Genomic DNA, 12,302 nt, shown 5'->3' with positions numbered 1-12,302 from the left:
CAAGTCAGTTACTGAGTTACACGGTTCTTCAAACACAGAGACCTCCCCATGAGGGTGGTTAGATTGGCTAATCAGACAAACAGTTAATTTACAGGTTTCATACAGTGCAGGATTTGCAACAGAATTCAAGATATTCACACTGATATAGTAATACATTATAAAACAGTTTAATTTTCAGAAGATGATGGGATCGCAGATGTCCCTGCCAGTTTCAATTCCTTTCTAGTTTTCCTTCTTTCTTTTCTTAAAAGCAGTTACAAAGAGTTTTACTCAACTTTTCACACTCAAAAACACTTTTAAATTTTAAAAACTAAAAACTATTTACAAATTATTCATTGTAATTTTAAAAGTATTCATTGTTGGTTTTGCTGTTCCAATTAAAAAAAAAAAAATCACCCTCCAGCAACCATACTTTACTTGGTACCACCATTACCTTCTGGCTGCTGTGAAGGATACTTAGAGTTGACTCCTCACAACTTTTCAGAACTCCAAAATAGACTCTACTCCATGGCCGATGATAACAAATATACATACAATAAAAAGGCCATCTGACCTCCCCAAAGCACACACTGACTACGATTCATTTTGTGTTGCTTTTATGGAAATGCTGTGAGGTGACCTTCTGGTGGATAAAGACAATGATTAGGGAATACACTTTTTTTTTTTTTTTTAATCCCAAAGTCATCTTAAAGCACAAAAAAGAGGCTGACTTCGATCTTTGTACATACAGAATGTAAAACATTTTCTTTACATTAGGCATAGTCATAAAAAGCATGTATGTTGTTGTGAAAATGCATTGTCATAGAATTTACAAACACTGAGATATCAAACACATTCTCAAAAACAGCTAAGGTACCGACACAAAACCTGACTCAAAATGTAAGTTTTTCAGTAGACTTTATCTCTAATTTGCATATTTAATAATTTGACTGTGTCCAGTTTCACTCACAGGCTCTAAAAACTCAAATATGGTGACATGACCCCAAATTCGTCCTTTCAGGTAATCCCAGGGTGCTGCTTTTCTCGAGCAGGTTTTCACAATTTCAGAGCCCTGGCACTGGCAAACCACAAAAGACAGGAGTCTATAAACTGCTCCACAGACAACAGTTCAAGACAAATTAGCCTAGGAAAGATAGTGAAACATACTTTGTTGTGCTAATTTGACAGCCTAAATAGATTTTGTGTGAAAACGTGTAAATTATATTAGGCTTTGCTGTATAGCTATTTTTCAGGCATTACTTAGTTTCTTGGTTTAGGTGATGCTTTCTACCTGGCAGTGGTTAAAACTTCAAGCCTGTCTGTGTCTTTCCAAATAGTAGCTTAGTCCTTTCTTGGGGGAGGATAAGCTGCTAGAAGACTTAGTCATGTCCTTTCTGTAGACGAGGGATGGCCTTGAATGCACACTTGTGTACTGTACATATTTCTTTTCAGAAAGCTGCATTTCTAACTGGATTTCTAGCTGAAGTTTATTTATTTACCCACTAACTAATTCCACAATTTCACAAAGGTAAACAGGGCTTTCGTAGACTGCACTGATGTTTGTGAAGGGCAGTGAATAATTCAAGGCCGCAGTTCTTATGTGAGATCATATTTTCTAACGATCTGACTCACATATAACCTTAGGAGGGAGAAAAATAATTATTTCAGCCACAGTGTTCTCAACTCAGCCCTTTAATAAAATGATTTCTCAGCTTGTTCACTGTCCTTTTGAAACAAAACCAAGTTACTCCTGGTATAATAAGTTGTATCAAATAATTACAAAGAGAAATGACCATACACTTTTATATGCAAGACAACCATTTGCACATGACATAATGAATAAAAACAAACTAGAGAACATTTCTTTAATATCTTTGGATTGAAATAAAAATTGATTTCCCCATCTGAAGAAAAATGGATGAATTTTCATAAGAGAAAAAGTGCTCTTCATTTGCAAATCCTAAAAATCTCATTGCTTTCCAGTGACATGTTCCCACAAAATCACCACCTTCTAAACCACATCTATCGCTTGGGATTGCACTGCAGGATTCATAAAATGCTCAGCTACTCTGGTAACCTGCAGAAGAGGCTGAATAGCTCATGAAAATTTATCCAACTTCTCTAATATTGGGGGAAAATATCATGATACACATTTACAGTTACTTTCTGGTCTGCTAATTCAATCCATTTCAAACAACAACAACAAAAGAGCAGCTTGCTGTCACAAGCTAGTAATCACGAATCAGGAGAAAAAGGGAAAGAAAATTGCTCCTTTCTTAGTAAAAATCATTAAGTTCCAACTTATCATGGCTAGGACACTACCCATCACAGAGCATATGCCACTTGGCAATTTGTCTCCTGGGATAGTCACAGATCTCTTTCCAGTGCTCTCCACCGGTTCCTTCTGCAGCTGCACCCAGGACCAACCGCCCTATCACCTCATTTCTGGACCCCCTTTCAGAATCCAAAACCAGAAATTCAACACTTATCTCTTCAAGACCCTCACAAGGAATATCAAAGACAAACAGTTCATTGAACACCGCATTGGGGGTGCATTTCTTCACATGAGTCTTCTTTTTTGAGATTCTCTTTTTGGCATGGTACAGGTTCACTTTCACGTAGGGATCTGCAATGGTAAATGACAGACATTATCCTGGCAGAACCTGGCTGGAGAGTTGATCTTAACATAGTGGTGCCATTAGAGATTGATGCATGCCAATAAAATGAGATTGGAATGAAAAGGTGTCAGAACAAAGTGAAAATATAGATCAAGCTTGACCTCTCTATTGTCAACAAAATGAAAACAAGTAAGAATATGCAATGTGAAGAGAAAACAGTTCTAAACCATACGATGGGAAAAGAAGTATAATGGCAAGAAGAAGAGATAATTAAAACAACAACAAGAACAACAACAAAAACTTCTAATGGCTCATTCTGATTATGTATAACTCAGTCCAGAAAATAAGATAGAAGAAAAAAGCATTAGGCAAGACCTAACCTGATTGAATTGTATGACTTTGGTAGAGTCTCTCTACCTCTCTACTTTTCTGTTGTTCGGGCATTTAGAATTCACAATGGCAATGTCCTTTAGTGCTTTAAATTTTGTGCTTCTTTAATCACCAGCTGGGTTTGCTTCCTGTTTTTCAATGTTCATCTTCCCTGTGTCACCCTTAATGTACGGATTTTAGGGTCATGCTACCTTATCATATATTTAATTATATTATTTTTGTCTCTTTCTGGTTGAAGCATGTGAGTTCATTTGAGTGTCCTAATCCAAAACTTTAAGATCATGTCTTCAACCGCCATTAATAAACAATAGTAGTAATAATCATAGAAATAGATGTTATTTAATGAAGTATATCTTTCTAGTCTTCACAATGCCCCCTCAAGGTCAGCATTATTACATCTAGTTTGTACAGAGATTATGAAAGACAGCCAAGATTATATACCAAAATGGAAGGGTTAGAATTTGAACTCAGATCATTTTACTCCATAGGTCATGTATTCTTTTCACTGTGATACAACAAGGAATTTTTTTTTAATTAGTCACAAAACTAAAAGCTAATGTTTGAAGCAGATCCTTAAGGAATTATAGGAAAAATAATAAAAACAACAGAAGCATGAGTGTAGGCAGGCTCACCAAAAATACTGAAATTAAGAACTCTTCTCTCAAACCATTGAGAAATTTTTGGCTATGATCTCTTACCTCAGCATTTATTACTGTTTTCTGCTTCAAACCCATACAGTCAGTTAGTTATCTATCATGTATTAGCAATGGCTTAGAACTTAGGCTAGATAGTTTTCTTTTTCTCTCTAATGGCACTAGCTCACATTATTTCATTAAATGAGAAACAGAAAAACAATCAGATCACTTGTGCTTGTGAGTAAAAGGTAAATCAAAGTCATGTTAGTTGCTAACTATTTTGCCCAATGTATTACTTATACACTGAGACTGAATTTTTCAGAAGCATTCTTACCTGAAAGTCCAGACACATCAGATTTAGGCAGGTGTCGAGCTTTTAAAACAACCACAGTTAGAGTATTTGTCGTGGACTGATAGCAGAGAGATATCAGTAACTCACCCCGTCCTGAAGACTTCTAAACAAAGAGAGATGTGGTATAAATATTTTTATTATTTTTCTTGTTTTAAAATTCACACTTATAAAATATTTTAAAACAATACAATATTGTTATTTAAATGTAGTTTTCCTACTTATTTTAATTTTAATATGCTAAAGAATTCAACAGTAATCACAAGGTTTTGTTCCGTCACCTTCTAAAAACAACTGTCTGCCATCTTGTGGTGGTTTTAGGTACTACTGGATATTAAAATTTGTAATGAGTTAGCCACACCCATTACTAGAAATCTTTAAAAGGATATTGAGAATACAGCCTGTACTGAGGTATTGTTGTTGTTGTTTGTTTATCTGTTTTTACTTTTTAACTAAATGACTACTTTTTGAAGTTATTTATAAATGTCTAATCATTTGAATGGATCTGTGTAGGGCAAAATGACTCATAAGTTTGATTTGATTTTGATTTTTTAAAAAGCACTGACATTAGTGGAATTTAAATTCGGAGCAACTGACATTTATTCTAACTGCTACCATCTCCTGCCCCAGATGACTGATGGAGTTAAAGTTCTCTGTCCCTAGCCTCCACTCAAAGTCCTCTTTCAAATCCAAGAAATGAATTAAGTATTTGAGGGAATTGACCCAGTTTTTTAATACTTTGTTTTTGGATGGTATCATAAGATACTTCTTTGTATGATACTTAGATTTTATTTGTACTTTAAAGACATTTGTTAAGAAGACCAAGAACTCAAATTACAAGTTTTACCTGATATTAACAAATATGTAAACTCAGGGCTAGATTATAACTAAGAACGATGGCGGGCCAGAGCTCCTAGAACTTCAATCTATATACAAAAACTGACATGGGGGGCGCCTGGGTGGCTCAGTGGGTTAAAGCCTCTGCCTTCAGCTCGGGTCATGATCCCAGGGTCCTGGGATCGAGCCCCACATCGGGCTCTCTGCTCGGCAGGGAGCCCGCTTCCTCCTCTCTCTCTCTGCCTGCCTCGCTGCCTACCTGTGATCTCTATCTGTCAAATAAAAAAAAAACAAAAAAAAACAAAAAAAAACTGACATGGGGTCATTATATGAATAAGTAGTTCAAGAAGAATAAGAGTTGGGAATATATCTTTATTCTTACTCTGCCGCTAAACACCTTGGTGTCTCAAACAAGCTACTTAATTTTCTGAACCTTGACTTTTCATTAATTTCAACAAAGAAACAAAGGTGATCTTTATGGTATTCTATAAAATCATGCCTTACAGAAACAAATTACTCTGAAGTGCTACAGTTTAAATCAACTGAGTTCTGTTTTTAAAGGGGAAATAGGATTAAATTTGATATCTTATCATTGTCTAATAGTTTCAGAACTACCACAGCCATATAACTACAAAGGCAGAGTAACTCACTTCTTGTCATACAACATAGTGATGAACATTTATAATTCAATATGATGTGATGGCTCCTCTTTGAAAAGCCATTCCATAAAAAGTCAATACAACTTCCAAATCCTCAGGATAAACTGATTTAATTTTCAATTTCAATTTCAATTTCAAATTCAATTATGCTGATGTTAAAACATCATTGTTAACTTGTTTATGAATAAGAAGTATTTACCTGCATTTTAGGTTAAGTGGAAGTCCTAGTCAAAATACTTATGATAAACATTAACAGAAATATTTATATAAGTGCTATTTAAATATCCATAATGGATGCCTATTTATTTAATATAATTAAGATACTTTAAGCATTTCAGTTGTGGATTAAATTTTCTTTCATCTACGCTAGTCCCTTGTTCCCCATTTGATTATGATTAATAATAATTAAACATGGTAAAGATGATATGTATAAAAGTTATAGTTTAGTGAAAATCCCCTAGATAGACAAAAGCTACATAAGAGATTGTTTCTAAATACTTTAAGCACTAAAAGTGAAATTACCCTAACATTTCTCTTGATAATCTCTCTGTTCATTAACATTTTTCCATCAGATAATTCAATTCCTGCAAGAGGAATAAGGACTTCTCCAATGATATCATCTCTTGAAAACCTGTCAAAACTCAAGATTGTGAAGTGCAAGGCCAACTCTTGGATCTGGGTGTACAGGATCCCATAGAATGTAAAGGTCTCATCAAAAGCCGGGTCCAAGGTCTTTCTCAGAACTCTGGTTTTCACTTTATGCTTCTTCTCTGGGAGGATCGTCATTTTGATATATGGGTCAGAGGTCATTGACTGCTCATCCATGGCTGGCAAGCCACGGGCTTCCTTGATATTCACCACAAATGCTTTCTTCTCAAAATTGTACTCTAAGGAGAAGAAGAGGGTTCCCAGCTTCTCCTGTTTCTCTTCTGAAGTAATGGAAGTGCTGGACTTTAAGCTATCAGGGGAAACAGCCTCTTTCTCCCCTTCTGAAAAGAGCTTTGGGGTCACATTCTCCAGATCAGAAGGGCTACTAGCTTTGAGATTTGTTTTGGGAAAATTGCCATTGAGATCTCTCTTCTCAAGGTCAAGATGTAATGAATTCTTTGGCACAGCTGGTTTATTCTTTACTTCATTTTTGTCATCTGCTCCAAACTTCTTCTTGCTACTTAGATTTTCAGGATAAATATCAACTCCTTTTAGTACGTGCACGAACTTATATGGAGGAGTCTTGTTAGACTTGGATGATTTTCTCTGACAGCAGATCCAAGCAAACAGAGAGACTGTGAAGACCAAGCCAAATGCACTGAAGATCCCCACCACTGTGGGGATTTCATCTGAAAAATCAAATGACCAATAAAATACATTAAAGGAGTGGAGTTGGAGATATGAGCCTATTTGAAAAGCGTGCTGGAGCTGGCAATTGCTGTAGGTTGCACAGATTGGATTACTTTCGACTGTTCTTGATATGAGTTATGTACACATTTCATATCACCTTCAGGAATAAACACATACACTGTGTGACATATAGAAAAGAAATACACTATGATAGAAACTTCTTCATTTAAGTAGGGTTTTTTTTGCAAATAAAATAAAAAGATGACCAGGCTTAGGTCAGGGATGAGGGATGCTAAATGACCCTGACCTACCTTTGCTTTCTCAGATAATGTGAGTTAACTATAGCATGATAAACAGTACTAATTTCATTATGCTTTCTTGACATTTTGAAGCTTTCCAGAAGCATCAGTTTTTACTGACTATGAAACGCTAAATGCACATTCTTCAAATACTGAGAAATTTTGTATTCTTATTAGTTCATTATTTATCCCGGATTCAATAAGGAAACATCTAGGGGCCAGTGGTTCCAGGAATTTTAAGAAATGAAGGAACATTATCTGCTATTATCACAAACTCATCAATAATTTCCACTTCAATTATGGAACACTGGTAAGAGAAATGTTACATACATTAAGGAAAAAAGAACAAAAAAAGATGAACAGCTGGGTATTGTTATTATATAACTTATACCACCGCAAACTCCTGGTATACAGACCAAAATTTCTCAGACACTGAATTATCTGAAGTACAAATCCCTAAGTGGGATAAAAGCAAAACAATGGCTACAAATGAATCATCATTCTTTAACATGTATTAAGAGTGAATATAGATAATTTAGAGTTCAATTTTATCCATAACTGATTTTTTTCTAACATTTTTCCACATGGCAAATGGTAATAAAATTGAACTTGGCATTCTTACCTTAATGAGGGCACATTAAATTACTGACATTAGGTAGCATTGATTATTCATGAAGCTTATCATGCCCCATATGTAAGCATATTCCTCCAACTAATGATTAGTAACACTGTGTAAGTAAAAGCAGTATTGTTACAGCGGACACAGAGCAGCAATTGAGTCAATGTTTAATTTAATCATAGTGAATATAACTAATGTAGTATTATCTGTATTTAGTTTCATTCTTGTGTATTTTTATCCCAACTAGTGAATAGTAAAGTTAGAGGTCCTAGTCAGGAAAGGGTTAAGGCTTGTTGGAATAACCCCTGAAAGAACAATCTTTTGTTACTCCCGTTCCCCATCCCCCCAAATCTTTTGCCTATCTACTTCATAATTTCAAAACTGAACTCAAAGAATATAAGAATCAGTAATGACAAATAAGAGCAGACATATATAAGATTAAAAAAACAACAGTAAAAAAATTCTATAGTTTAATTAGATCAAGGAACTGATCATGTAAAGATGAAAAATAAACCTTTGAATTCCCCAAGTAGAAAAAGCAGTAAATACTACAGAAAAAGAATGAGGCGAGAGCTAAAGATAATCAGCTAAACTTAGTATCAGCTTTTTGGTTTTTCCTCCTATTCAAGTCTCTGTGGGGGGAAAAAATCCACTCCTGACTCTCCAATAATCCCAAGGCCAAGAAGCAAAACCAAAGTCATCAACTAAGGCGATTCCTTAGCCAATGCTAGGAGAACAATAAATGCAATAGAAGATGATCCCTTTTTTTTTTTTCCTAAATAGACCGATGGCTCAAGGTAGAACATATTTTTCCCTAGCACTATCTCTGAAAATGCCTCAGTATTAGAAAATTTCTTATTTTCAAATCAGAAATCAGGAATAAACATCACAACAATATAAACTCAATCACCCAGATGGAAGGCTGTAAAGGAAACTCATTTCTGAATATAATGTCACAGATTGTCTCTATTCAATACTTATGTCATAAGGCAAAATATTCAATGTATCATGGAAAGACGCACGTACTCCCTCTGTATTCTCCACTGATAAGGTCTTAAGCTTCTGAGAGTAAAGACCTCAGTCATTTCACTCAGTTTAATAACAATTATCATTTATTCATAAATATCATTCCTTATTCACAAACTTCTATAAAATTTCCTGATTTTTTGAATACTTGTAAAGTAAGTAAAACTTCATCTCCTGTCTTTGAAATATAATGGGACCTAAAAATATGACTTTTTAATTTGAAGTACATCTGATTTTATTTACTGAGAGAAGGAGAGCAATGGGGCCAAAAATTTGGTATAGGAAGAGGGAAATTGAACTGGAAAACAGGATTCCTAATTTTACTTTCCAGTAGCTTTTAGTTAACTGTTTGACGTGCAATACTTCTCTCACATCTCTGGGCTTTGGTCTAACCTCACCTGCGAAATGCAATGAACCAAGTCAGTTCATTTCAAATACCACTTTAACCCTAGCATCATAGGATTCTCTGTCTTCCACTAGCAACATATTTCAAGGATACATAGAAAACATAGATACAAGAAAAACATAGCAGAGAAAAAGAGCCTTATGGTAAACTCCAAAATAAAATATACACCCCAAACCCCCAACATTCAAGTTGTTTTATACTGAGATCAAACCCTTATGTAATCACAGAAACATTGGCTTGTCCTGGTAAGTTAAAAACAGATTTACCTACAAATAAAAATCACCTATAGAATTAATGAAACCAAAAACACACAACAGACTCCCTTTCCTTTACTTAGCGCGTGCTGCGATTTACAGAGCTACATGAACGTTTAGGAACTTCTTGGATGTAAAATCTCCGTAGCAGAAGGCAATTTTGAGGAGAAAGATAGCAAGGAAGGGAGAAACAACAGAGATAAGCCACGATTGCCCCTTTACAGCTCTCATTTTCTTTCAGATTACCTACCTAGGAAATCTATATCCAGCATCCCCTGAAAACACAACAAGAACAACACCAACATCACAGCCCACTCTGGAGTATTCAAGAAACAACCACAGTTATAAGTTGAGTAACTTGCTTACCAAATTCTTCCCGGCTTGTAGTGATCGGAGCCATTTTTTGTTGCGTGTTCTGTCCGAGGTGCTGAACGGAAAACTCCCTGGCTTGATTCACTTGCCTGGATCTGAAGCGCTGGCTTTCCTGAGTGCTGAAAACAACAGCGCGAGCTCAGGGGACCTGCGCCTGGAACGGGAGGAGGCAAAGAGGGAGGTCCACTTGCTCTCGCACAGTGATTTGCCACCCCTGTTCCTGTTTTGGCTCTTCTGAGAAGCTCGTCTCTGAGACACTAGACGTGGCTGAAACCCGAATTGACGCAATCCTGACGCTACAGGGTTGAAATCAGCACCTGCCCTCCTCCCGTCCGCCCTCCAAGCCTCTCCTCTCCTTCTCTCTTCCTCCCTTCTCTCCTGAGAATTCAACACATTCTCATCAATTATTTTAACTGTTGGACTACTGGAGATTAGCTCTGCTACTCTGTGGGGGCTTAGAGGCACATGGAGATGAGCCCCCAAACTCATTCCTGTCAGTTTCTAATAGAAAATCTTCTGATCATCAAGATCAGTAAAAGCGTGTCTGTGAGTTATCAGAATAATGAAATTTACAGAGGTGATTCAGGGTAAGAATGAGAAGAGAGAAGTTTCTGCATCAAATGAACATTGTGACATGCAGGAATATGTTTCTCCCTTTCTAATTTTTTCTTTGATATGTTATACCTATCTTAGAAAAGAATCCACTGCACATTGATCCATTTGAAATAAGACAACAGTTTTCTCACTATAATCACTTATTTTCTAATAAATAATCTAGACATTTTGCTAATGCTGTTGCTCCATCTGTCTATCAGCTCTCCTCCCTTTAATATCTGACATTTGACCAGTTAAAGTACTTAGGAACAGATGAGAATAATCCCTTCTATATTCAGACTCACTTTCAGTTATGACTTTTGCATATAATGAGACTGCTCCTGGAATGACATTTCTGGTTAAAAGCCCTGACTTCTAATAGGATTGTGCAAAAGAGTTACAAGAATCAGACCAAAATTGAAAATGAATGAAATTGATAATTATTGGTTATTTTCAAAGGAATATTATTTTTTCAAATATATTGTTTTCTGAACTGATGATATTTCTGGGGTTGAGGAACTGGAGAATATCTGGTGCCAGATTCTGATTAATTTTAATCTGAAGAGTGTGCCTTTTAAAACAAATATTTAGCAATTTTCCAAAGGAGAGAACTCAGGTTGTAACTCCAACTGTCAATTATTGCTCCGCAAAGAATTCCTTTGCTCTGGAGCTCAGTGAGCAAATGGCATTCGGTATGTGCTGGGATGGGGGATAAGGGGGGACTGGGTGGCTCTCAGAAAGCTACTGTACAAGTGACAGTTTCCTCCACATTGGCAAACAGTCGCTCTGAGCGTCAGGACTGTGTCTGGGGAAAAATTAGCTTCAGCCTTTTGCATCATGGAAAATTTTATAAACCAAAGTCCTTTTCTTTCCCTTTCTACTTGCTCCCACATCCTTGGCATTTTAACATTCTTCTAACAGATTTTAAAAAAACCTTATATTGTCATGCTACAAAAACACACAAATTAATTTACTGTATTTATTTTTTTTCCATTGGCAGAACCCGCATTTTGTATCCTTATCTTTTCACTTCATTCACATTACTTGCTTCCTCAGTTAAGCATGAACCTAGTGGGATTGTTACTAGGAATAGACATTCATTAGATAAAAGTGGCATTTATTTGTTATGCATATATCACAGGTAAACAAAATATATGGTGTGAGGCTTACCAGAATGTGTATTTTCTGGCTAAGTTATTGCTACCATATGGTTAAACTCATTTGTTGTAAACATAAGTACCTTATTTGTATGTTTTATATAAATTAGTATTTCATTAATTTTACCTTCAGGTGGCAAAATGCTGTCATCTAAAACCTGTCTAGACTATTTAAACTCTGTTTCTACAGAACTCCATCCCACCCTGGGCTGTCTCATTTCTAAGGACACATTGTGATAAAATTACCTCTTGCCCAGAGCTAATGCTATTGTGAATATAGTAACTGTTTCACTGCTTGCTTTCAAAGCAAACAGAAATAAATGTTATTAATTAAAATGTCAGTTGTTCCCCTCATTGTCATTTGATGAACAGCATATTCTTTGTTATCCAATCTCCTTAAAACAAGCTTCTACCAGCACCAGATGAGGAGTGGGAAGATGATCAAACACAGAGGAAAAACCTGTAAGTTTCTTACGTTTGAGATTTATACCCTACCACATTATTACATTGTTCTCTTCCTATTCAGCAAACAAGTAATCAATTTGCTGACGTGAACAATACCATTCTAGCAGTGGAGACTTGGGAGGAGGGGTTGTTGCTAGGTAACCACCTTTTTGCCACCCAAAACACACAGCCTCAAACAAGTTCCCTCCCTGGGAAACAGACCATTCTGTACAAGTGGCAGTGTTTACTTCAGAATGATTCTTTGACTGTTGAAATGGTTCAGTATTTACCCTACTTAATTTTGGATTCCGGTTACAAATATCTAT

At 35.9% G+C, this 12,302-nt stretch overlaps 1 protein-coding gene across 2 annotated transcripts; it reads right to left on the bottom strand.

Annotated features, from left to right (window-relative positions):
- Positions 1 to 359: 359 nt before the first annotated feature.
- On the bottom strand, positions 360 to 10,070 carry SYT4 (synaptotagmin 4). 2 transcript variants are annotated; one of them, XM_047698519.1, is made up of 4 exons: positions 9,776 to 10,070; positions 5,990 to 6,804; positions 3,957 to 4,074; positions 360 to 2,605 (listed from the first exon to the last, which is right to left on the bottom strand). In XM_047698519.1, exons 1-4 carry the CDS (start codon positions 9,807 to 9,809, stop codon positions 2,298 to 2,300), a joined length of 1,275 nt encoding a protein of 424 aa, XP_047554475.1. In that variant the 5' UTR covers positions 9,810 to 10,070; the 3' UTR covers positions 360 to 2,297. The 2 variants fall into 2 exon arrangements, with proteins under 2 accessions (XP_047554475.1, XP_047554474.1); XM_047698518.1 differs by having other exon boundaries at positions 3,957 to 4,077; positions 9,776 to 10,069.
- Between the last annotated feature and the right edge of the window lie 2,232 nt (positions 10,071 to 12,302).

This window comes from Lutra lutra, chromosome 12 (genome assembly GCF_902655055.1).
Source record: "Lutra lutra chromosome 12, mLutLut1.2, whole genome shotgun sequence".
NCBI lineage: Eukaryota > Metazoa > Chordata > Mammalia > Carnivora > Mustelidae > Lutra > Lutra lutra.
This window is presented reverse-complemented; position numbering and strand designations above follow the sequence as displayed.